General features: G+C 39.1%; 3 protein-coding genes across 4 annotated transcripts in view; all 3 read left to right on the top strand.

Annotated features, from left to right (window-relative positions):
* Positions 1-2,801, top strand: part of pbx1a (pre-B-cell leukemia homeobox 1a) — a 49,749-nt gene extending 46,948 nt beyond the window's left edge. Inside the window, exon 10 of one of the 2 annotated variants that reach the window (XM_085378498.1) lies at positions 2,305-2,801. In XM_085378498.1, coding sequence (XP_085234624.1) covers positions 2,305-2,397 — 93 coding nt within the window. In that variant the 3' untranslated portion in view covers positions 2,398-2,801. The remainder of the gene's footprint in view (positions 1-2,304) is intronic. The other variant, XM_085378499.1, reaches the window with a different exon arrangement.
* Positions 2,802-7,335: 4,534 nt separating this feature from the next.
* prtfdc1b (phosphoribosyl transferase domain containing 1b) lies at positions 7,336-16,709 on the top strand. The gene is made up of 9 exons (XM_085378500.1): positions 7,336-7,389; positions 7,611-7,717; positions 8,989-9,172; positions 10,798-10,863; positions 13,637-13,654; positions 15,907-15,989; positions 16,201-16,247; positions 16,366-16,442; positions 16,545-16,709. The coding sequence occupies exons 1-9, from the start codon at positions 7,342-7,344 to the stop codon at positions 16,590-16,592; spliced, it is 678 nt and encodes a 225-aa protein (XP_085234626.1). The 5' UTR covers positions 7,336-7,341; the 3' UTR covers positions 16,593-16,709.
* Positions 16,710-19,180: 2,471 nt separating this feature from the next.
* The window catches only part of arhgap21b (Rho GTPase activating protein 21b), a 36,262-nt gene continuing 28,558 nt past the window's right edge, over positions 19,181-26,884 (top strand). The window contains exons 1-2 of the mRNA XM_085377346.1: positions 19,181-19,367; positions 20,308-20,503. Coding sequence (XP_085233472.1) covers positions 20,432-20,503 — 72 coding nt within the window. The 5' untranslated portion in view covers positions 19,181-19,367; positions 20,308-20,431. The remainder of the gene's footprint in view (positions 19,368-20,307; positions 20,504-26,884) is intronic.

Raw genomic sequence — 26,884 nt, 5'->3', positions numbered from 1 at the left:
ACTGCAGCTACCATAAATGGCTTCATTAATAAATTGGAACTGGATGCTCAACGACGCATTTGGTTTTTAAGTGCTTTTATTGTCAAGGCAAGCCCCACCCCACCAAAACTCAAATGAGCCACCCTGCAAAATTCAAATTGCAGTAATCGATATATTAAAAATAATTAAAACTAATTGTGCTGTTTGTTGTGAAATAGATCGCAGATCCAGCCTGAGTAGAAACACTTACTTTGAAAGCTTTAGAAAAGAATAGAAATAACTATTTCGGAAATTCTTAACAATATGAGGCTCTTTTACAGTTTTACTAACAAAAATTGCAGTGTTTTATTGACGCTTATGAATGAAGTCGTGCATCTATTTAGCCCAAATGATATTTTTTTTATATTCTTTCTAAGATTTACTGACTGAACTCTCGTGGTTCACCTCTCCTTCTTTATTCTTGAACAGCAATTACAGCCCCTCAAATTGCTAGTGGGTGTCGACTTTCTCTGAGACTGGAAATGCATTTTTTTCCCCTCCTCATTCTTTCTTTTTTCCCTCTTCTTGCTTCTGAATAAGATGACAGACGGTCTTTACACAAAATAACAGGGTTTGGAAATAAGAGGCTGCCAAAGCACATTCCCAGCACTCACTAATAGCGTTGAAATTGCAATTAATGGTCTTTAGCCAACCTTTTATGATGATTTGAGAAGGCTTCCATTTTAAAGAGCTTTTTGTTTATTGTGATAATTTATTCTTTTATCATCCATCTCAGGGGTATATTCTGAGATATATGAAAGGTCTGCGTATTCGCTGTTTTATCTTTGCTGTTTATCTCACATTATGTCGACCATGTGGAGGTCCAAGTGAAAGAAGTGGCATGATAATTTATTTCTTTTTCTGAAAGCATCGTTTGACAGTTTTTAGTGCTTTCATTTAGAGGTTTTAGGAGCAACATCACTGCTTTTGAGGAAGTCTTTTATATTTGTTTTTACATTTAGGGTTTACCTGGTATTCTTCATATATATTTAACAACAAAACCTGCTAAGCAAAACCTTCTGCTGTGAATATTTTTCGAAGGCGTTACCTATAGCGTACTCCTTTTTATTGGCAGGTGTAGTTCCACATTTATTATCTTCAATCAATACACTAAAGATGTAAATATTAAGTAGTGTGGTTTATATTACATAGATGTCATATAGAAGGCAAAGAGTGCTTTTGTTGGGCTCAATATTTGGCTCTATTTGAACATATCTGGGGGGACGGGTGAGTCTGTACAGCACACTGTAAAAAGGTTTGTGTATATTTTAAAGTAAAACTGTAATTTTCAAAGAAATCTTCACTATTCATTAGTTTTTCCAAGCAACCTTACCTCAGTGAATTACAGTAGTGACCCAGCATACTAACACATATGCACACACCTATTATAGTATCTTCCTGTAGATATTAGAGTATAATCAGTTACAGTGTAGCTGTATGGCGTATGGGTACTTTATAAAACTAGGGTGTAGTGCACCGGTAGTCCCTTGTAATGAAAGCATATGATGAAGTTTCATTTTTACAGCAAAAAGCTCTATAAATCGTCTTATTGTCTCCCTGTTTAAGAGTCCAATGGGCAGATTAATACCACTGTCCTGTGTGGTCATTTGGCTCAACATAAAGAAAATATTCCAGCCTCGCTCTGACAGGAGTCTGCAGATTAATTAACGCATTATAACGTATTAATTTACTCTGCACAAAACCGAAGTGTAGAAGTTGTGACCAGCGTCATCCCTGGCATATTTTGATTTTAAAGAAAACAGGACATAATGTGTTAGTGAGTAGCAATATGCCAACGTGCAGATTGTTTTTATTATATCTGATCAGAACCAGCCGAGTTAAACACCTCCAGGCTCCAGCCTCATGGTTTGCATGAACCTGTGAGGTAAACTCCTCACCTAACTCTTGTTCACAACACAAACAGGAGGAGGAGAGTTTTTACTAAGAATATTTTATTTTGGGGTAAAAAACATGTTTTTTTTCCTTCTATTTACTCTTTTCTTATAAATCTAGAACCACTCTTTTTATTTTATTTCATATTAACTGTAGTTTGTGTTTATTTGTTTTAATTTTAGTGATTTGGTTTGGAGAAAACTAAAGAAGAAAAGAGCTCTGTAAATGCATGATGACTCCAAAGTCAGTTAAATAACAACCCTGAACAATAACCAAGCTAATCGTGTTTGAGATTTTTGACACAATTTAGCAGCCCATCCTTAATATAAAGAATGATGATATTTCATATCACATTCATATTCACGCTAACTTTGTCTTCTTGTGTCTTTACAGACAAACGGTGGCTGGCAAGATGCTCCGACTCCTTCGTCAGTGACATCGCCCACAGAAGGACCCGGAAGCGTTCATTCAGATACTTCCAACTGAATATATCCATCTCTACACTCCATCCACGAAAAACAAACAAAAAATGTAAAAAACATGAACTGACGTTGCTATTCGCAGTATTAAAAAAAAGAAGAAGAAAAAACGGAATTCACTGCCCCACCGTACGGCGAGGTACCACGAAATCCTAACCAGAAAAATTCAATAATATTTCCTCTGCTTATAACGATGGACTTTTGGGATACAAACAAAAAGTTTCACAATAAAAAATATTTCAAAAAATTAAACGATATTGCAATCAATGGAGATGTTTGTACAGATTTCACATTATAATCAGAGGGCTGGGGTTCCTTATTCACTCGTAATGTTTTCGCTCATTATGACGATAAGATAAAGCAAAGAAATAAAATCATTGGTTTTAACTGAAAATACTTCATTCTACCTCTCAGCCACTTAAAAAAAAAAAAAAGTAGAAAAATGTCAGTGACCATTATTTGTTTTGTAAAAATGAAACTTTTGTCTTTGCGAGCAAGAGGCACATCTTCTTACTTACATTTTGTTGTCTCTCACCTATTCTATGGTACGCCATTTAGACTTAAATATTGCTCAGTTGTTTACAATGTGTGCTTGACAAAAAGTATGTTCATCTTCCCCTCGCTGTCTCCGACGAGTCAAAACCAAGTTCTGTCAGGAGATTTTTACCTCTAAGGTAACCCTGTGAAGTATGTTATCTGTAAAACAATAAATAAATACCTGTCATCAAATCAGACAAGCTTGACATTATTCATTAAGAATCATTAACCTAGACGATTTTACACAATGTTGGTTTTGGTTCTGCAGATACACGAATGACAGATTTAATAGGAAAAGTAAGAATTGTGTTTTTCTGAGTTCTTCTTTATCGCAGCAGATTCTGATCATGCCAAAACAAAACTGCTCAGTTTACTCACCGTGTTTGGTTACTTTGTTACTAATCCCGATCCTTTCCGAGAGAAAGATGAAAAGAAATATTGCTTTCATCGCAGACAAAAGTTTGTCAAAGACGCATGTAACTCAGTTTGTTGCAATCCACTTAAACGGGGAAGTCATTATGCTAATAGAGTTTTACATGCTCGCACAGTGGATCTTTGCTCCTGAAGCTGCGGCGCAGGCCCACAGATGCTCGTAGCATGAAGCCAATGATCACCGTCACGACGGAAGGAGCAGGTGGATGAACTGCGGCTCAGCTGAGGACAGTTTTTGACGTGTTACGCATTTTTTGTTGAATTGTGTCCTTGTTAGGATGTTCATTTGCATATAAATCAGTGCATTATTCTGCTGGAAGTGCTTTAGTAACTCTAGAACTGACACCAAAACAAATATAGATGTTTAAAGTCATGCTTGCCTCCATACCTATCAGGCTGATTCTTCTCAGTATCAAAGTTTTACAAGGAAGCGTTAACGATGAAGTACTTAAAGAAGGGACGAGTCATTCTGTCAAATAATGTGTTTTCTGAGCAGTCTAACCTTGTTTATAGACACTTTTTATGTTGTGTGGCCTATTTGTTTGTATTTGTATTTTTTTTATGGTGTGCTTAATGTAGGCTCCTATTTTTTTTGTTTGTTTGTTTGTTTGTTTGTTTTCCTATTCTTGTGAATTAGCTCATGGGTTTTCAACATGTGTTAATGTGCACCACTGTGCTTGACTTGCTTTGTTGGAAAAGGGTTTTCAACACATTAAAATGATATGTAATGCAGAGCGATCATACATCCAGCATTTTTTATTATTGTGGCTTTACGAGACAGCAACGACTCTACGTTTTTGCTCACACGGAGGCGTCAATGGCGCGATGGTAATCACTGCTGTGATAACTGAAAGTCAGCCAAGGTTAGTGAGCCCCCACTCCCTTAATGGCTCCACATCTTCCTACCATTCATGATGGCTCTTGTCCAAACATATTCAACATATTTGGACACATGCACTCAGATAAAAGCACACTGAACCAAATCCAAGCATTTACAGTGAACAGAGGGTTTTGTGTGTACTGAGGATGTAACACACATGTGTTTATGTAGCATTTTTAACTTCAGGTTGTACCTTAGCCATACACTCATAGAGCAATTTATTCTGTACACTTAAAGCACTTTATCTACCTCACAAGCAAGTCCAATTTAGAATCACCAGTTAACCTGACAGGTATGTGTTTGGACTGAGGGAGGAAGCTGGAGCACCTCCAAACAGAGAGGTCCCAGTTGTGGATCTTCTTGTTGTGACTAGTGGTGCTACACCACTGTGCCATCCAGAAACTTAGAGTGTATTGACTGTGAGCCACAAAAGCTTCTGTATATACTCATCAGCACCTCTCACTGGCTGACACTGACAGGCTCTTTCTTAATTGGTAGTATTTTTCAGCAGTTGTTACAGACTGAAGTAGATTTGGTCTTGTTAATATAATTTTTTGTCATGTTTGTTGATATCGTGGGAGCCCGGTCAACACCTTGAGCTCCTTGTCATGTTGCTCGAGCAGTTTTTCATGATGACAAATTGTCGTGCTGGGGGAGGCTGCTGCTGATGGCGGTTGTTGCTGCTGTGTGGGTTGTGCTTAGTATGTCTGCATAGTATTCACATGAATGTCAGGACCCAGGGGTTTAGATTGTTGCACAATAGGTTATTGCATTAATCAATGTGATTCACGTCATGTCATGACAAATCCAAAGACCAAGACAAAAAAAAAAAATCTCTTACTCTGTCATACTCACCAAGCTCCAAGCTCTTTGTGTCCTGCTGAGGAAGGAGGCCTTTAAAGGAGACCTATTTTGGTTTCTTCCAGCTCGATATATTTATTCTTGGACCAAAGTAGCTTTGTATGATTCACAGCTTGGTGCGACTCCTCTGTTCATCTACACTTGCCAGTTACCTTCCTCCTCCTTAAAACCCAATTTTTTTCTGATTGGATTCCCCTCATCAACCCAAAATTCAAACAAAGAAGTCTCACCTTACACCTTACATAAATTTTTATGGTCTATTGAGTTTTTCTGTAAGCTTAAAATTCAGTTCTTAGTGTGGCTCATGATGTGTCTTAGTAGGATAACAATGCAGGACATTGCTCAAGCAAAATCACTTGAAGTCCGTGATTTGGCTCAAAATCTGATAGAAAATGAGAAAATGATCAGATTCTTCAAATACAAACAACACCGCTGACAATATCTGAATGGACAGTTGCATGTCTGACAGAATTACATTCATAGCAAGTGAATATTCATAATTGGCCAAACAACAGGGCCGAGGGTATGTGGGAGCAGTTGGTGGTATAGTCTGCGGACGGTCAGAGGCCTTGACTGCTGAGCGAGTGTGAAGTGCCAAAGCCAAACTGCTCCCCTGCACCCCGAGGGCAGCGAAGGAGCCGGGTTGTGCTCACCAGCAGAGAGGGCCTCAAAAACAATCTGACAAGACTTCTCATCTCCTGGCCTCTGCAGTGCTGCAGTAGATGCTCATGAGCGAGATTATTCCAGTGTCAAGCCTGCAGCTTTGTCATCTGAAACAATAACATCAAGTGAGATAACTCACGCAGACTGAGTTTTACTTAATTTTTGAGGGATTTTTTTTGTCATGCAGCGTAATTCTCACACCGCCGAGGTGGTGACACTGCACAGGCCGACTGAAATATAATGCTGCTGTTGACATCTGTTTCCCAGCTGTCAGTGAAGCACTGTTTAAATTGCAGCTGCTGTGGAAGGGGCATGGATGAGTGGCTCAGACACCTTGTGTCTCCCTCTTCTCAGCAGAGCCCATACTGCTTGAATATGCAGTGAAACTACCACTCACACATTGCCTGGATGCTTCATCTTAAATTCACTTATTCACACACTGTAACCCACAGATTATATCATGCACAGGAGACAGGGTGTGGCCCCTGAATTTTTCTGTATTACAGTCTGTTACTCATCTCTTATTTTTATAATGGCACAAGGCAACGTTTTAATGAATGTTTAAGAGGGGTCATGTATCCAGGCTGTTTAAAGATTCAGTTACATGAAGACAAAATGACTGATCAGAAGAAAAGCTGTGTACAGAAGAGCCAGAAGTGTTTGTCTTCTTCCACTAGATGGCGACTTTAACACATTTTGTCAAAACTTTCACATCCTCCACACTGTGATATGGAACAGGAAAGATTGCTTTCAGTATTTCCCAGTGGGAATGTTTTGACTGAAGTAAAACCCTACCCTATCAGTAATCAGCATTTCAGTTTTGGGTTTTTCCCCCAGTTACTCTTGCACAACACTAAAAACTTTCGTTATATCCCCAGAGTGATGACGCCTCTTCTGTTTTCTTTGCAGCTGATCCATCTCTTTCACTCTTTTCTCTCAGAAAACCACTCAGATTCAGTCTCTGTGTATTTTCCTGTCATGGAAAAACAGTGACAGCAGAATGATATGCATATGTGAAAAACATGGCAATTCAAAATCAACAAATATCAAGCCTTCCGGTGAATACTGATGATTGCATTTCAGAGCTGCTCTCCTTTTTACAGAAGAAGTTTTCAGCTGAAAGACTTGTAACTTTGTAAAAATGATGCATGGTTAGAAAAAGGCAGATTTCATGAAACGATCTCCACGGCACTGCCCGTTCTGAATAATAAAAACATTTAATAAATATATATATTTTTTGTTGCATGATTTTCCTCATGATTGTATGCTGTAGTATACTGTTAGTTTTGGGTATTCTCTCCAACACTGCCCGGTTTTGTGCCAAAAAGTGATCACTTCATTACTAGCCCTTGAACAGGTACACACAGAAAGGTGGGGCCCCATGAAAAGCAGCACTACATGTAAATGTAATGTTAGAGCGCCCCTGCTGGATGGTTGCTGTTTGACAGCGAGAAATGCAAAGTGTTCGGTTTCCTAACATTCCTTCACCCCGATGCTCCTCCTCTCTCCTGTTGGTGCCAACTCCCTCTATCAACTTTCCTGAGACAAAAGCTCCTTTTGTGGCGGTGGAAAAACAACATGGCAGAATTTGCCGTCCAGTCCGAAGGAAGAAGCGAGGGGATTGTGGTAATTAAATTAGGGGGCTGACGGGGAAGGGACAAGTGTCGAAGAAAAGCGTCGCTCGTGTATGGATGCACAATTTGCGCAGGCAGACAACTTTGCGCGCCTTGCAGATTGCTTAAAGTCACATGCGCTTCTGGTGCAAACAAGATAAAACTCGTACCCGCTGTTTTTCTCCTTGTAGTACAGCAGAAACATGATGTTTGCGTTTATCTCCCCCCCTGCAGATTAAAGATGACTGGCCAGGCTACAGTTTAGATCTCTTCAGCTATCCAGCACACTACTCCGGAGATTTAGACTGTGTCATCATCCCGCATGGCGTGATTATGGACAGGTACATGGCTACAACTGGGAAGTCGCTTTCTTTGTTCTTTGATAAAATCGTGCATCAAGGAAGTAATGTTCCCATATGCTTTTGCACGGGGGCTGCATAAAAGCCTTTGTACAGTTTCTGGGGAAATCCAGGGGATATCATGCACAGATTATGCGATATGAACTTGACGGAGGTTTTGGCATGCTTTTATTGAAATGAATCCTGGTAAAGCTTAGAAATTCCCCAAAGAAACAAACAAAACAAATAAAAAACCACAGCTCCCCAATGAAAGCTCAAATCCCACAGTAACTCCCCGCGTGTATTCATACTTTTTTGGTAAAAAGAGAAAAGCCAGCAGGAGTTCAATCATACTTTGTTTTAAATAGTACTTATTAACTTCTGTATGTCTATAAAAGAAATCAGAAAATGAATTTTTAATTAAATAATTAGTGTTTTTGTCACGTGACACAAAGCTTTTTATCTTACTGTAAAACACAAAAGCTCTGTATGTGGGTTTGTTTATGTTTCTGCTACCTGCCGTTACACGATCAGGAGCCGAATAACCAAACTTGGCACACGGGTACATTTTATGCACCTGAAGTTTTTAATCTATTACCGATATCATGACATCATGATGTTTCCCAGCAATCGTCTAACAAAGGTCTAAAATGATCTGTTCTTAATACCCGTGCACTAACAGAACTATGTCAGTTTTATGTAATAACAGTAGTTGTAATTTATATCTACAAAAGAGGTTCTCTGGCAACCAGCTAGCAATGGGCTCAAATCAACCATTTTTAGAATTTACGCACGTAGAACACCTTATGATTATCATTTCATGTCAAACAGCATGAGCGGGCGGAACAGTACTGAAGCATGGGCATGTACTACTATGTATAGTTGTGGTCAGATGTTTAAACAAGTTGCTTAGGCATAGAATAAAAAGTGCAGTAGGAATGTGCGTGCGACTGGCTGAATAAGCGTTTTAGGTGCTCAATTAGTGTCAAAAAGTGCTTTGCCAGTAGTCAGTTTAAATCACATGTGAGCCATCTGTTTTTCTTTCTTATAAAATATTTAAAACATTTATTTAAATGTAGTAAACGGTTAATCAATCAGTTTACCTGTCTTTGCATATTTAACCAGAATTATTCAATATGGTGAAATAATAACACAAAGCTAAACAAATTTAAACATCACATATGGTTGTGGACCGACAGGGATTTCAAAACTGTCTTAACTGACGAGAAAAGAGGTCTTTTAGAGGTAATTCACCTTTTCTTCATTGTACACAGAACAGAACGTCTCGCTAGAAACATCATGGATGACCTGGGGAACCACGCCATTGTGGTCCTGTGCGTGCTGAAAGGAGGTTACCAGTTTTGTGCCGACCTGGTGGACAGGATCAAGGACCTTAGCCACAACTCCAACCGCACAATCCCCATGACGGTACACTTCATTCGTCTCAAGAGTTACTTGGTGAGCTGTTGCCCACTCCAGCAAAGAAAGCTGACAGTTTATCTTGAGTGGCATTTGTGTGAGAAGTGGAAAGCATTTTCACGCTCAAAAGTATCACCTGTGAGTTTAGAGTTAGTCACAAGATGTGTATTATTTTTCATGCATTAGAACATTGGTGTCTTCCTCTAACTTTGCCTTGAAAGTGCTGTTATGATTTGATGTGATTGCTGACAATTTTTTTTAGCTGTGAAGTACTGCTGGTGAGATACCCTCACTGGCCACTTTATTGGGTACACCTTCAAGCTACACAGGGTTAAACTTCTCTGTGGAGAATTATTCCCTGTTCTTAGATGACGAAGGTGGCACCCGGTGTGGTCTTCTGCTGTGACAGCCAATCTGCTCCAGGGTTCAGTGTGATGTGCATACAGATATATCTGAGTTACTGTTGCCTTTCTATCAGATCAATGAAGTCTCTCCTCTGACCTCTGGCATCAACAATGCATCTTCACGCAGAGAACTGGCACTTACTGAATATTTTCTCTTTTTTGGACAATTCTCTATGAACCCTAGAGATGGTTCTGTGGGAAAATCCAAGTAGATCAGCAGTTTCTGAAATACTCAGACCGGTCTGGCACAGTCACAGCCAAGCTATGCTCAGAGTCACTTAATTCCTCTTTTATCCTTATTCTGAAACTCGATTTGAACTTCAGCTGGTCATTTTAACCATGTCTACATACATAAAAGCTTTGAGTTGCTGTCATGTGATTAGTTGATTATATCTGAGTTAATGAGGAATTGAACAGATATACCTCATTAAACAAGTTGAGCTGGTTCGGGCATTGGACTTGCATGCCTCCTAGAGGTGGGAATCACCATACATCCCACGATACAATATTATCACAATACTTAATGCACGATACGATATTATTGCGATTTTTTAAAATATCTGCGATATTCAGATTCTGTACATAAAGGTAAACTTTATCAATATTCATTTTATCTAATATCAAAGTCTCACACTCAGTCTTTCTCTCATTTCAGTCAGTTTTATTGTTGACAAACTGAACGGTTTGTATTACAGTCTAGTCCAACTTAACTGAATGCAACCATCTGGTACAATTATAGCTATTCTGAACTATGCAATTTATGAAAACTATGCAGCCCCTTCAGCAACTGAAGAATTTGAAAGTAAATTAAAACAAAATATAAATTTACATTAAATAAAAAAGTTTTGAACTTAATTAAAATAAAACATGTCTTAAATTAAAATAAGTAAACTGTCATGTTTATTGCTGCCAAAAAAAAGTTAAACACATTTGGACAGTGAAGGAATGTCAGGATTCTTGCTCAGAAAAAGGAGCTGATCAACATGCTCTGAAGTCAGAGCACAAAAACTTTTTTTGTAACAAAATATCGATTTCTGCTGTCCCTGTATCGATACATTATTAGCAAACAAAATATCACGATACTACACAGTATCGATTTTTCCCCCCACCCCTAATGCCTCCTGGGTGAGGTGTTTTTTCAGCCATGTCCAAATGAGATGAAGCTCCAGGATAGACTCAGTGCATTCTTGAGAGATCATATCTCTTATAGATAGATGAATGGATAATTGAAAATATTTCTCCTGTATTTTATGTCCACAGAATGACGAGTCAACAGAGGATCTTCACATCCTCGGAGGAGAGGACTTGTCTTTATTAGCTGGAAAGGTAAGATTTTCATTATCATTGAGACGTCTGAGCCTTATGATGGGCCCTGCTTTTGTAAAAATAGGTAGCATGGAGATGGTGATTGTTGATAGACAGCAGCCTCAAGAGGGCACCCTTCCCTCTAATGTGCTGTTTGCCTCACTTCAGTGAATGAGATCAAAGATGGCAGTTTCTGACACACCTAGCGCTGATCACATGCCAGCTATGACAAAAGGTTTATTCCATTTTATCTCAAGTGAAGCAAAATGTATGGTGTAAATTGGAGGCCATACTGAGTGCGTACCTCGGTAGATCAAGGGGATGACAGATTTACTTAACACAGTCCCTCTTCTACGGCTCGTCGTGTTATCCTGTAATTAGAGATGGTAGCTCACAGAACTCGAGTGTGTGTGCAGGCTGTTGCCAGCCTTTGATAGTGCATGCCACCTAACAAAGGGTCTCAGTGAAACGGTGCAGACTTGTGGTGATGACAGTCACCTTATTATAAAGAGTTGTAAAATCATTTCCAGGATTGGAAATAAGAAAAGCAAAACTTTTAGATGCTTTCATCCTGTTTTCTTGTAAAATACATATATACATAATTGTATTTTTTGTGTCTCGGAAAAAAATGACAAAGAAAACATTTTATTTGTTTGTTTACAGCAGGTTAGGAAGGACTCAATCTAACATTAAAGGCCCTGATTACATGACATGTAACTAGTTTGATTTAGAAAGAATAATCAGCACTGATTACAGCATGATGGGGTTCTGTGACGGCAGCAGATCATTCATAGTGCTGAGTGACCACTAGAGGTATTATTAAAGTGAAATTAAACCAAACTAAAACATTTTAGTCAACTAAAACAAAAATAAAAGCAACAAATTAAAAAATATTAAAACTATCTGAAACAATATTGTGAACTTTGAAAACTAACTGAAATAAAATTAAAAGTATAGAGGAAATACCCTTAGTTTTAGGTTGGTAAAAATGTAGTTACAACATGCCTGATGAGGCGTTGATGGATGTCTTTAGATGTCCATGAGACAGTGAGTCAACTGCTTTCAAATGGTTTTGTGTTTTTATTGTAATACCTCTGCTGATTTGCCCAAATCTTGCCTTGGACATGTGCCCACCATACAATGGTGAATACAAAGATGGAAACTAACACTGAAACTAATTCAGACTAAAGTAAAAGTAAACATTTTATACAATAAAAACTAAACTGAAACAAGAAACTAACTGAAAATAAGCAGAATTCAAAACAAAAAATTGAAATAAAAACTAATGAGAAAATATTTGTGTGCTTATATTCAATCTGGAAAGTCCTAAAAGGTTCAAAGACTATTCAGCAGGGAAAGTGGCCTAAATTACACAATTAAAGAAAGAAAGAAAGAAAAGAAAAAGACAGACAAGATGAGCCTATAGAGAGCACACAGCACTCCTCTTAGCATTAAGTAAATGTGTTTGGCATAACAGAGCATTCAAACCACATTTCTGTTTACTAAATCTGGTTTATTAGAAAAAAATTAATAAATAAAACCGGCCTAAATTCCAATTTTCACCAGAGATTTGAACCATCTCACAATTATGTGAGCTCTGCTGTTCATACCCATATATTTCTTATAAAAGAATCTGTGTACAACCTTTTTGCCAAGTAAGCAGCTTTAACTCCCACTCACACACACACACACGTGCACATATCTATGTAAGCATACAGAGGGATGAATCATTAACCGTTACTATGGGAGTTACAAGTCAGCAGTGATATTTTTAGATAATTAAAGTCAGCTGATATGAACATTCACAGTCATACGCATACCTCAGCAGTACATGCACACAGTAGCCAGGTGCCTAAAACTTGAATAGGATATGAGGTAGTAGGCTTGACTCACTGCTTTCCTCACAGAATCTTTAGTGTGCTTGTGAAATCCCTGAGCTCACTGTGACGTGCTGCTAATTTTTGTCCCAGGTCCTAACAGAATGAGGTGATGCTTTCCAGGAAGAGGTTACCTAATTGTTTAACAGTGTACACATTACTGTTCATTTGCTTTTTGACCTCCCTGAAATGTAGTTTTCAGACAGTGAGCTTTACATATCTTGTATAGCTCATTGCTTTTGCATTTCTCCAGGGTTTAGTGCGCTCTAAATAAATCTGGATGAATAATGATTCCTAAACAAAGCACGACTGCACCCTCGGATGAACCCTTTGTTTAAAAAAGTGGAGTAAACTCCGGCAGTTAGAGAGTTTCACTTTTCATCGTGTCCTAGCTAAGTTGAAGCGAAGCCCAGATAGCGGCTCTTAATAAAGACACTGCCCAGTCGTCTTCAGTTTATTAGACAGACATTCGCAGAATTTCAGCTATTTCTGTGCGACATTCAGGGCAGCGCTGCAGGAACATAGCTTTCCAATCTGGATTAGGATCATTCGTTTAGCTGAATCACTGATATCATAAATGCAAAGAGTCTCGCGGATGTAGTGTATGAAAAAATGTGGTTGGTTTAGCTGATATTGGCCATATTTCAGTACTTCTGCTTTTATTTCAGCTGCAGCCTGATCATTTCCTGAAACATTATTTGTCAGTTGGTTTTGTTTTGCACTTTAGAACACAACAAAGTGTATTTCTCTGTTTATAATTAATTGCTTCTTAAATCACCTCTAAATGGCTTTTGTCTTTTTTTTAAACGTGTGAGTTTTAGTCTTGGAGTAAGTGTGGAGCAGATTATCAGTTTTCAATCAAGAGTAATTGTTTGTTCCTGCCCTCTCTTTTCTCCTCGACATGCTCGCTCCATAAGAATGTTCTGGTTGTGGAGGTGAGTCAGCCATGTTTTTGCTACTCTGCTTTTCCCCGTGTTCACCAAATGGACCTTATTGTGTTCCTTGTTGTTGTTGTTGTTGTTGATGATGATGTTTTCCAGGTCAGGAAAACTCATTTAAAATTTTTATCTTCTTCTTGAAGGTCCTGAATTCAACATGAGGACACTTTTTAATTGCCTGACCCATATTTGAGAAACCAAATAGATTTATTGCTTTGTGTGTGTGTGTGTGTGTGTGTGTGTGTGTGTGTGTGTGTGTGTGTGTGTGTGTGTGTGTGTGTGTGTGTGTGTGTGTGTGTGTTTTAACTAACATCATTGAAAATCTTGCCTTGCCCTACATACTGGAATAGGTGCACTGCAAAAAAATAAAAAGGAAATGTAGGCCTGCAGTCATCATCGTGGGCATTCATGATACTTACTGTAAAAAGATTGTAGGAGTAAACATTTTGAAACAGCTCCCTTTAGTCAGTGCACAACTGTGTGTGACAGGGAACTCGCAATCTGTGGCCGCTTCAGCTTTAAGTAATATTAAAATCTTTATTGTGTGTCAACGTCATCGGGATAAAGCAAGATGGAAAGACTTAGCGTCTCATAAAAACCAATACATTACATCAGGTGCGTCACATTGTACAGGAAGTAACAGAGTTAAAAGGAAATAAAAAGTCAAAATCAGGAAAGGCTCTAAGGAGGTCGATGACTCAGCCGACAGGATTTCCACAGGCAGAATTTTCCATATTTATAAGACATAGATACTGCTGTGTACTTGTTATGCAATTGCATTTTTAAAAAGACAACCTTGTCTTAGTTTTGACTTGTGCAGTGGGTTGGTCAGTAAAAAACCCTTTTTGCTATCAGTATTGTAAAATGGCAGTCATCACTCCATGGTATTTACAAGGGGTAAAATACAAGCACTGATAGATAGTAATGACTTTAATACTAACGCACTGAAACACACAAGGTTACAAAATGTTTCACTAGATACGAGAGAGATAGGAGAATACTTTAAAGAAGTGTACATATCCCAACAAACAGTACCTACAAATACACACAGGTACCGATTTTCAGTGATATCAACTTTAATATCAGGAAATTAACTAAGCGTATATATATTTTCTTCCTCTCTTTTTTGCCATATTTTTCAAGTAACCTGTGTTTGACAACAGCATAATAAAACTGGAAGTTCTGTTTTTTGTGCCCCCCCCACCTCCCATATGGCCACCCCTATGAAAAAATTCTGGAGACGCCCCTGCGTGGAGCAGTTAAAAGACCCGGATCAGGTGATCAGAGATCAGGTGATATAACACCTCAGCAGGCCATGCAGGGCTTTGTGATTGATAAAAATCTGCAGTGTGGTCTGAATTTCACTGGGAGCCAGTGAAGGGAAGCAAGTGTGTAGTTCGGGGCTCACAGCAAAGGATTTTAGCGATATTTCTTAGATGACTGGATGAGCTTAGAGACATGAGATTCAAAACTCAAACACCTGTCAAAAGTAATACCAACGTTTTGAGCACAGGATTTGGCATTATTGGCAAGTGCAGCCAATGTAGTGACTGACCTCTGTATAGAAACCCCACTTTTACCAGGACTGTGATAATAAAGTATTTATAAAGCATTCACTGTGGTAGTGAGAGGCTCTTGAGCTGACTTGACAGAAAACAGATCATACTACATCATAATAGTTATTTTGTGTAAGGAATTTAAATATGGGTCATTTAATTTAAATGAAATGAGAGAAGGAAACAAGCAAAGTGCATTTAAAAATAAGTAAAATAGGTTTTAAAATCTTAAATTCCTGCAGTATTATAATTAGGCTAAGGCTGTTAGTCTGTTCTGGCTCATATTCAGTGACAGATGAAAAATGTGTGAGGACAGTCACACATTTCACATATTTGTAGTGCGTACTGACCAGCGGCACACTGACATGATCGAGCGTACTGTTGTGGCTTTGGTTCGCCTCAGCGTTTGCCTACATCGTAGAGCAAGAGGTCAGATGACGTTTTTTTTTTTTTTTGATTGAATATCACATGTTTGTGTTTAAATTCCTCTTTTCAGTGAATTCAAGTAATTCCTAGTGAATGCTTGTAAACAGTTGCGTAATTTGAGTACAGTGTGACACTGACTGCACTTAGTTTCTGTATCACTTCTAGTCCAGAGAAAGAAGAATTGAGTTTTTGTTCTTTTTTTTTCCTCACTGCCATGTTATTACTTTCTCAGTCCAGTTTCTACATCTTCCACCCCCACCCTCACAGGGCATTGTAGGCACCGGAAAGACGATGAAGACTCTCCTGAAGCACGTCGAAGCCTTCGGGCCCAAAATGATCAAAGTAGCAGGGTAAAGCCGCCAAACAAAACCAGCTCAATTTCCTGCTTTGCGAATCACTGTTTTCCCCTTTCAGTTGAGACACACACACAGACACACAGAGAGGCAAAGACTAACATTGTGATGCAGATCTCAGGTACCGCAGGTTTTTTTGAAGTGACGCTGTCTCCTGAGACGGTTTGAGTCGGCTGTTGTAAATAATGTCTGCTTTTGTTTCCCTCAGATTGCTGGTGAAGAGAGTGCCGCATAGCTCAGCATGTGTTCCTGACTGTACGTACCTGACCAACCCTTTTATGGCTCAGTGAGTCATTCACAGTTAAAAAAATTGTTGCATTTGCCGAGTCCCAAACTATTGGAAATATTTGCCTTTGTCGTTTTGTGCTTTCAGATGTCGGCTTTGAGATACCCAATCGTTTTGTGGTTGGATATGCTTTAGACTACAATGAGTATTTTAGAGATCTCAGTGTAAGTCAGTGTCTGGCTTCTTTCTTTCTTTCTTTTTTTTTTGACGACTGTATTGGGAATCCAGTAACACAATAAAGACCTGTGCTTTGGTGCTTCTTTTAGCACATTTGCGTGATCAGCGACACCGGGAAGATGAAATATAAGATTTAAAGAGAGGGCCGGCGATAGAGGCGACTGTCGAGCAGATGTCATCGGACAGCAAGCCCAGACACTTCCTGTGAGATGCCATTGACTTACAGCTGCTATGGTGACATCTGATCCCAATCATGCCTGCGTTGTTATAACATTCCTGGTTCCGAACATGTTAACATTTTTAACAACACACACTGCAACATTTAACTGGAGATTTGAACACAAAAAGCGCATGCTTGAGGATAAGTCGGAGCTTTGTTGCTTTGACACAGGTGATTCAGGTTTAAAACGTGTAGTGTTAAGTGGGGGGAATGCTGTTCTAACTCTATATCTAAAGCATCCAATCATCCCAGGTGTACTGCTTCTTTTATGAAATGTAAAGCATTCAATAACCACTGCATGTGAGGAATACCAACAAAACCTAAAATGAAAGGAAGTTGGGTTTTTTTTTATTTGTTCTCCACCTGTGCGATGCCTTTTTAAAGTTTCATCTGATTTTCCATCACTTTTAACACACAGGGGAGAAACAGTTCAAGTCTTGTCAACACTAAGTGCCATTACTACCTCCTTTGTGTGTGTGTTTGCTTGTTTTTTCACTTGCTGTAGAGTACTTTTGTCATTTCTCTGTATCAGTTTATGTTCTAACATACAATAAAATGTTTTTTTAAGATTTCTGCATTCTACTATTAATGTTCCCACATGATTTTATGAATGAATGTTTTTAGTACTAATTGATTTACAATGGTTCCTTGGCTGAGCTATGAATATAAAGAAGACCTTGTGTAATATGTTTCTTAGGCTGATGATATACAAAAGGGGCTTGGAGTCTTTTTCTTTTTTTCATATGTCTTTTTAATGGTGTTGAGCTTCTCTTAATTTTATGGAAAACTGGCACCTATATAGGCCCTGAAGTAGCAAAGCTTTAAACCAAAAGCATCCTGAAACATCAGGTTGCCATTGTTTTGTTTTAAAAAGGGGGTTTTAACTGTAAGTGAACTTACAAAATGAACAAAAGAGAGCTCGTTGTGCTGAGCTGCTGTGCTCTTTGCACTGAGCACAACGTGCCATAAAGAAAACCATCTCTTGGGACAGTGAATAGACTTTGCCTTTTTGACTCACCAGACCTCCAACAGTGATAAAGTAAGAGCTACAACTGAATTACATTATTGCAACCCCTAAATTTGTAGTCAGTACTTTTTACAGTAGTGGAAGAAGTAGTCTGATCTTTTTCAGAAGCAAAAGCAGCAATGCACCACTGTAAATATTCACAATTACAGAAAAAGTTCATGTATAATATCTTACAATTGGATGTCAATAGCATTTCTCAGTTTACTATGGACCAAACTTCAATATAGTTGTAATATTTTAAAGCGGGGGTGTCAAACTACCTTTAATTAACAGGCCACATTCAGCCCAATATAATCTCAAGTGAGCTGTGTAGTCCAGCTAAACAAATGCACAAAAACCTTTTAATATAAATGTGTGTGACATAAATATGTGTTTATATCAGCATTACATGTCTGAAAGAATTAGTGCAATTTCAGCACTATGGGTGCATGGGTGCTACATGTGCATTACACATCACATTGTAATAAAAAAAATGTTTTTGGATCTAAATAACTACAGGCTTTAGTGCAGCTGACTTTAATGGAGGCTGAAATGAGTGATTTCTCCAGAATTACAAAGTCATACAAACGGAAACTAAAAATAATTGAAAAAAAAACCCCCAACATTTACAATACACAATAATAAACAATATAGTTATTTAAAAAAAAAAATTAAAATGAAGTTAATAACAGTACAATACTGGTACTGTGTAAGAGAAAAGCTCAAATTGCATTAATAAATAAAATGTACACCATAAATCTAAGAAAAACAGCTGCTTGAAGATATAATGCTAAGTATTTAGGTTTTATATCAATTTTCAGAGCTGATATATCCCACTTGGACCCACTGAAAGTAGAACCGGCTGGACAGGACAGCTTTGTGAAATTCTCCTCCCTAACTGACCTCTGTAACAAAAGCTGCCAGTCCCAGGAACAGGTGGCTCCTTATGTTGGAGAGGCATAAAAGGGGCATTTGTCAGGGGCCCGAGAATCCGAGCACTTATTTCAGTCTGCAGCTAAAGTGCAGCGAAGGCGTGTCCATTTATTGTTAACTATCTGCTTCGTGGATAAGATGAAAGAAAAGATTTTATGCTGTGTGGTATGTGTGAAATCACCACTGCCCTCCACATTACTAGCTCAGCTCGACCTCACTTTGAACCGGGGCATGTGACTCCTCGTTCACCCTTGCTGTGCGTATTAAACCAAAACCACGACGAGTTTTTGAACGGCTTGAATTGCGGATTTGTTACACGATGCATCTTTTCATCTTCTCCCCTGTTCTCCCGGGAATACTGCTCTAATAGTTCACGGGAACGGTTAAAAAAAACGCCACCGTTTACAAGCGCAGATACAAGCTTATTGTAAACTCGCGCCTCATTGGCCCGGTCAAATACAACCCCGCTCCTGATTGGCTGATAGTGTCCTGTTGACCGAAGGTGGACTCCCAGAGAGTCGGGAACAGTGGAGGCACAAAAAAAAAAAAAAAGAATTCCGAACTGCACCATGCGCCTCCACTGAGTAGGTTTGGATTAATCACCGGAAAGTCGTTTGTACTCAGACTCTATTAAATTATGACAACGCCCTCCACACTGGACCATACACGATATGTTTGTACTTTTTCTGTGGATTTTTATGGATAAGCATCGCCGTCGTTGACAGCCTGTAATGACGCTTCTCAACTACACAGGTAACTTTGTTTTAACTCCAACCGTTAGCATGGAGGCTAACTGTTAGCAGCCTGTTGCCGCAGTTTGCTTGGTTGTCGCTTTTGCCCACTTTGCTAGTTTTACAGGGAGCTTCCATAAACACGCAAAAGGGGCAGCAGTGCCTCGTGTGGACGTTTGGACCGCTTTTATTGTGGTATTTTATGTAAAGTAACAAAGGGAAAAGCTTCTTTTGTTGAGCGCTCGGGAACAACAGCTCGGCATGCTCCCTTCGTGTCTCATTTAAACATCGATTTCAATCAAGTGATTGAAATCCATCCTCTAAAAAGCACAAACGTCGGCTTTGTCGTGAAACACAAACGGCAAATAAAGCTCGTGTGTTTTTATTTTGTAAGAAATAGTTTCTGTGGGGTTTCGTGTCTCAATTTTGAATGCGACGGACATATTTCGCCCAGCCTCCCGACAGTCCCCAGTCCACTTGTTGCTGGCTATTCAGTTAATGCACCGCTGGCTCTCCACGTTGTTGTGCTTTACGCTGGTTATAGTCCTGGTGTTGGCTACTACAACATTGTTAGACTTCATTAAGTTAGTTAAAATGAATTATTATTACAGTTGACTGTCAAATTAAGTTTGTTCTACCTTTTTATTATGTGCCGTCACATAGTATTACCCTGAATCAGCCTGTTTTCAAGCACCTGAGTGTGAAGCTCTCCAAGGATGAGACACAAAAACAGCATTTAGAAGTAGCGTTTGGTTAGGACCCTGTTGCATAATGCTGATTGTCTAGAATTAATCACGAGTGGTCTGCTATTATAAACAACCAAGGTATTCATTCATGTTGTTTGTACAGACTCTTGGAGTAGTGTGAGATGTAATTGCTGTGCAGCTGATTCCTAAATCTGCCTTTGAATTCATTTTTTTAAATGCACTAAACACATATGTCATCTCATATCTCTCAAACAGATGGATTAAGAAATCCAGCAAGTATGGAGGTGTGAATCGGATTGGAGCATTTTTTTTAACATCCTGGTGGAGCTACATTTTTCATGTGGTGCTTTACAGACATCAGCATTTTAACTGAAGCTAAATGATGGCATCACGGTGGGTTCCTTCTTGTGAAGACGATGAGAGGCAACGAGCAAGATCTTCTTTCTGTGAGGTGAGTATGAGTCAGACTTCTTTAAAGTCCTGAAATGTGTTAAATGCTGATGACAAAAGGGATTTCTGTGGCCAACTGATTGCAGTTTCAGTGTTATCCCACCTCCTTCAGTTTGGTTTTGGGTGGGGGTGGGATTTGTTTGACACCAAGTACCAGCTGTTTGTGTTTGTAGCAACCCCTGCTGAATTCTTTTGCTCTTTATGTCAACAACGTGCCTCTTATCTATTCTTGTCATAAATATGCCCATCAGATTTTTGTTTCTTTTGAGTGCTTCAGATTTTTCTCAACTAAGATTGGCTGTGGTAGATGAACAGATCAAAAGAACAGGTTTTGGTTACAACATTTAATCAGATTTGAAATTATAATCAAACTCAAACGATGGTGTTTATTCAAGACCCGTCTTTCAGATTTTTAAGCTGTGACCCCTGTACCAGACAGGACACCATCTGCTCCTCTGAAAGCTTGCAGTCTGAATGAAGACCTTTATACTGTAATAAAGTAGGTAGCAACTGGGACTCTTTGAAATGAAAGGGCACCTATTTATAGTCTGTAGTTTTCTTTGATTTCCTCCATTGCCTTTAATCTAATATTCAGCTTGTCATTTAAGCCTCCCAAGTTTGCATGATCACCATCCCTAAATGAGGGACATACAGGTGATTATGTTGTTACTTTAAACTAGGTAGATGTGCTGAATTTGATTTTTGTATCTCAGACTCAGGGCAGCAGATAATGCCTAAAAATTTATAATGAATCAATTACAGAGTAATAGAGTTGGTTTTCCGGGGTTTCTTTTTCTAATTTATTCACAGGGATGAGGTTTTTTGGTTTGTTTTTTCCTAAGAGGCCTGAAATTAAAATTTCTGGATCAACCAGCACACCACATACTAGCGCATTCACTGTTGAAGCTCATTCAACAGACACAGCCTTAGCTGCATCTCACTGTCACAGCTAAGAAAACAAACTTAGATGATGTGCTTACCTTTTGTTATTTCAGCCATCTGGATACATGCTTGCCACTACTACACTCATTTAATGAATGAATAATACAGCATGAGAGAAAATAGACAGTTCTTTTGCATAGGATCCCAGAAACCTGTTTGTGAATACTTTAGTAAGTGTTGATGTGCCATGAGGGAAAGCCACAGCATAGTGCCGTGAGAGGAAATCCTCCTTTTTAGCACTCCCTCTAATAAGACTACCACACAAACCAATTCATGTGCTAATTTTGAGCCGGAAACCCCCTGGAGTCTCTGGTTCAGGGATTTTCTGGAAATGATGACACTGGATTTAATTAATGACCTAAGAATTTTCCTAGGCGGATTTTCACTTTCTCTTAGTATCTTAAAAGAGCGTGCAATGGCTGCAGTCGTTGGGAATCAAGAAAATCATTTGGATACAAGACTTGTATATTAATTTAGAGAAAGCATGTCACTGTTGGTGTTCTTGGAATTACATCAGGGGGACGGGAGCTGGATCTGGGGGTGGGGGAAAAGTCTTTCTCACCCACCCTTGCTTAATTCTTTACTAGTCTGTCCTGTTCTTTTAAAGTTTTCTCATCCGTTATAACTATTAGACATGTGGAAAGTGTTTATAGTGAATACTGTGAAGCAGACGCTTAAAAATGGAGGAAAAATATCTGTTATTTGAATCAAGAGTTTGATTGGTGGCATTATCCTCCTCCACACTGGAGTGTCTGTCTGCTTTATCAGCTGAATAGTGCGTGGTATTCAGACATTGCAGCTGAATCCAAATAGCAGACAGCCCTTCCTCTGCTTGGATTTCAGACATTCATTTAGCGGCACAGTGCTGCTTAGTGCTGATGAGTGTGCTGTTGTGTGATTATGTGTGTTTTAGGAATTTCTATATTGGCCTATGGTGTTTACTAAATCAAACTCTATTGTATGGGTTTTCCCCCCTATAGCTTCTGTATGATGAATGCCTTTTTCACGATGGATAATTCCAGCTTTTCATTCTCTAGTAGAACAACAGAAATGAGAGTGGTTGGAACTGGATTATTGTTTTGGATGATGAAGCATGATCCATATTTAGCACCGTAGGAGACCATTGACAAACAGACTTCCCCTGTCACCACAACCCTGGCTTCATTAAAGCTCAGTGTTTATCTGATTTAGGCTTGCTGCCTTTTTACAGAACCCTCTGCGCAGGCATCGTATGGTTAACTGATGGCAATCGGAAGGGAAAATTGACCTTCAGTTGGATAGAAGTCGTCTGTTACTTCCTGTTGCGTTATGATTGTGTCTGCAGCGTCTCACGAGAGAACATACGAGATGGGCTGTGTGATTCAGTTTTTCCTCACTGTGTTGTAAAACATCTATGTCTACACATGGAAAACTGTGTGACATGCTCTGTGTCTTGTTCAAACAACTAAGAAAGATTACAGATGGTTACAGACAAATCCAATAAGAGGGGATATTTTCCTTTTTAACAACTGCTCACTAAATCATTTTGAAAGCAAAAATATAGGCAGTTCTATCAAATATGTTAACATGTTATTCGTTTTCAGTAGCTTGTATTTTTAGTAAAATTTGTGAGATAATGCCAGTGTTTTTGACATGTCTGCTCAGAAAACAAGTGGCATCAGTAATTTCACCCATTGAGGAGAATGAAAAATTAAAGCAAATGATCCTGCAGAGAACTGAAGTATCACTACAACTCCTTGGTGCTGAGCTTTTTTGAAATTGTCTTTTTTTTTTTTTAAATAATTCACTGCTAGTCTTTCGCGTATGCAAAGAGGCTTCTCCGTGCCCTCTGGGGTTTCAGTAACGATCAACAGAAAGTATGTTCAAAATTACAACCAAGGGGTGGGCTTACAGCTGCTGAGCAAGACTGTTTATTTACCAGCTTTAATGTTTATAGCAGCAGCATTGTATGACAAACTCATACGGGATGTAACAGGATTTCTTTCAGAAAAGTTGTTAATGCTGGCACGTTCGACCAGCACAGTGTGGACTAATGAGGATATTAAGCTTTATAAGACAACGAGATAAGACAATGGTTGTGCCGTGATTTTTTTTTTTTTTCCCTTTTTTTTGAGTGTGGGGTATATTTTTTAAAATTTTTAATTATCACTCAAAGAGAAACCAACAGTATGTCTTGTCTTGGTTTTTTTTTTTGTGTGGTTTTTTTTGGGTGGGGGGGGGGGGGGGGTTCTCTCTCTCTCTCTCTCTCTCTCTCTCTCTCCCCCCCCCCCCCCTTTTCACATTGTGCAAAACTTCTATGTGCCCTCTTTCACAGGTGGTGCTCTCTGCTGCTGACAGAGCAGAGTAGATTCAGATAGACGTGTTCTTGCAACAGGCGAGTAGGATCTCTGACAGCGGTACAGGAGATGGCTTGTCCCAAAAGTTGCTCGTTTGGTTTCTAGTTGTTTTTGTTTATAAAAGATTTCTAGAGAGATTTCTATGAGAGGTGACTAATTATACTGATAAAGTAGCTAAGCTGACAACAGTGAGAGGTGAAGGAAAGAGGATCACTGCTGTGAGTGAGGGGGTATCAGGTGCCAAGGTGAGATGGCATTTCCACATTTTAAAACAACAGAGATCAAATTACTGCTCAACAAACCAGAAGTCAAATGTGTGCTAGTAATGGAGTACACCTCGGCCTGAAGGAATGCCATTTGGGTTTTATGTGACACTAAGACTACGTCCACACTAGCCCGGATAGATGTGAAAACGGCATTTTCGTCTGAAAACGCTCTGTGTCCACACTAGCGTTTTCAGTCGTTTTCACAGAGTTGTGCGTCCACATTGAAACGGCCAAAAACGCTTACATTCCAGTCCTGCGCTTTCACAAAAGCGAGTGAGAATTAAAGAATTTGAAGAAAAGCTATCTGTACAAACTGATATTAATCATTTTTAGGGCTGTCAAAATTGAGAGCAGCAACTGCTGTATAATGCACTCTGCTATCTTTGTTTAATTGGTCACATGACTGCATCACATGACTGAAATGCGTCATCGTCTTAGAAAGCCTGCGTTTTCGAGTGTCCGCAACGGGACAGCTCCGTTTTGAAATGTATGCGTTTTCAAGAGCGTTTTCAAAACGCTGTGTTTTTCCTTGGGGAAAGCGCCGTCTCAGTGTGGACGGGAGGCCAAAACGGAGAGAAAACGATGCGCTTTCAAACAAAAATGCATTAGTGTGGACTAGGGCTGGGCGATATATCGAGTTTTTTAAAAATATCGATATATTTTCATACGAGATATAAGATGTGACAATATCGTTTATATCGATATAGTCTATGTTACGTTATAATTATACTTGTGGAGCCGCAGGTTTGCCTCTCTTTCGTCCACTTTTGTCTCTACGCAACGTTACTCGGCCTGGCCTCTCCTTCACTGAACACAACTCCGCCTCCCCCATAGCTTCACCTGCAGGCAATGACAAGATGAAAGCGGAAAATCTCCGTTAGCGAGTTACCGTGTGTGGGGCTGGATGGCGTCAACGTGTTAGCGAGCTAACCGCGCTAACGAGCTAACCGCGCTAACGACATGCAGCCAGGAGGGGCTGCACGGCCTAAAATCCTTTCATTTTCTCAAAAATCGACAGTGCGCCTTATGTATGAATTCTGGTTGTGCTTACTGACCGCGAACCGATTTTATGTGGTACACAGCGCTCAGCAATCTGTCAAAAAATGTTTTAATATGACTTTGCTAAGCTACGGAGCTGCACCACTTGATGGATTGTCGGAGGATTACGGCTACCGAGGAGGAGCCTCGCGGAGTGATACGTACTGTGTGTATAAGGACCACAAATGGCACCTGTTCAGAGACGTGGTGCAGCTGTGAAATCTGTCTCTTTGTTATTATGCTCAGCGTCTATTAGTTTACATTTTGACTGCACAATTGTGAGCTTTTTGTTATGCACAAAAACAACATTGTTTTCTTTTATTTATGGACCATGATTATTTAATAAATGCTGATAATTTATTTTTGAGTAATTTCTTCGTGTACATCTACGCTGTATGTAAATAAAAGTGCCCGTGTGACATCTGGGACACAGTGTGACTAAGAACTCTCTTTTTGTTCTTAACTTATGGCTTTAAAAAAAAATCGAGATATATATCTTATATCGCCATCCAGCTAAAAAAATATCGAGATATGAATTTTGGGTCATATCGCCCAGCCCTAGTGTGGACGTAGCCTAAGGCAGTACAGAGAACGGTTTCACTGATGATTTGCACCTCTGTTTAAGTAAAATTCAGTGTAAATCTTTTCTTTTATTGTCAGTAATTGATTTAAAACTGTGAGATGTGGGCTGCAAACTTGTTTTTTGTTTGTTTTTTTTACTTTAAAATTTTTGGGGAACTACTGTACTGAACGAAGCTTCAAAAAGGTAATTTTTTTTCCAAACCACACAGATCTGTGTCAGCATACGGGAAAAAAAATCCCACATAAATGGCATTCAGTCATTTCCTTCTCATCCATATGTTACAAGTAGAAGTGTGGCGTGCAGAAAATGCACCACGTGTCTGTGTAGACTGTAGACTGAGTAATGATACTTCTCCTAACCTTGTCCTGCAGTACAAGGCTGGAACGCCCAGTGCTCACCAGTGGCTCTCTGTATCATTATCTTAGGCTTTTCACAGCTAAGTGCTTGGTTTGGATGGGATGTGGTGTAGAATTTAGCAGCCCACAGAGAACTATGTTTCCTCACATTTGAAGGTTATGTGAAAGCTGATGTCATGTGGTGCATGTAATGTCTGATTTGGTGATGTCAGCAGAGGCTTTCAGACATACAGGCCTCGCAGTGTGGTTTCATAAGATTTGTTAACAAACACTTGTCATGTTGTTGTATATCAGTTTTTTATGTGAAAACTGCTCTCTAATCTCTGTGGTAGGGGCACCAATGGTGTAGTCAGCATAAAAACTCCTGGGGGATAACCACCTGTTCTTTGGATTCAGCATACTTGAAACAGTGTATGTACTCCTGTGTCATTTGTCAAAGAACATTTACTTCTGAAGACACTTATTTTGTCTGTGCATTAAGACAAGGTATGGTCTTTGATATGTTAAGGCATCTCAGTGCTCTTGTATGGTGCGATCCGTACTTAATATTAAGACTGCAACTAAAGATTCTCAATGTAGTCGACTAATCTGCCAGTTTGTCTTTGATCATTTGATTAGTCAACAATTTTTTTCAAAAACTCTGATCTTCGCTTCCTCGGGGCAAACCTCCTGTTTTAGGCTCCAGTACCTCACCTGCTAAATTCTGCCCACTTGTGAATATCACCCTGTTGACCCAGGAAACAAATGAATTTGAAAATAATCACATGTGTATTTTTATCAATATTCAATAGGGCCGTCAGAATAAAAATGAAGTAAATAAAAAATTACGTAATAAAAATTAAAGTGGTAGTAGTATTTTTT

The sequence above is a fragment of the Diplotaxodon limnothrissa genome, linkage group LG18 (assembly GCF_057381915.1).
Source record: "Diplotaxodon limnothrissa isolate DT_005_m linkage group LG18, D_limnothrissa_male_GT1.1, whole genome shotgun sequence".
In the NCBI taxonomy this organism is placed as follows: Eukaryota; Metazoa; Chordata; class Actinopteri; order Cichliformes; family Cichlidae; genus Diplotaxodon; species Diplotaxodon limnothrissa.
Note: the sequence above shows the minus strand (reverse complement) of the source record. Positions and strands in the feature narration are given on the sequence as shown.

Coding starts and splice junctions, on each gene's coding strand:
- prtfdc1b (XM_085378500.1), top strand. CDS start 7,342: ATGGCAGAATTTGCCGTCCAGTCCGAAGGAAGAAGCGAGGGGATTGTG. Junction 15,990..16,200: donor AAAATGATCAAAGTAGCAGG/GTAAAGCCGCCA, acceptor TGTTTCCCTCAG/ATTGCTGGTGAAGAGAGTGC. Junction 16,248..16,365: donor CTCAGCATGTGTTCCTGACT/GTACGTACCTGA, acceptor TTGTGCTTTCAG/ATGTCGGCTTTGAGATACCC.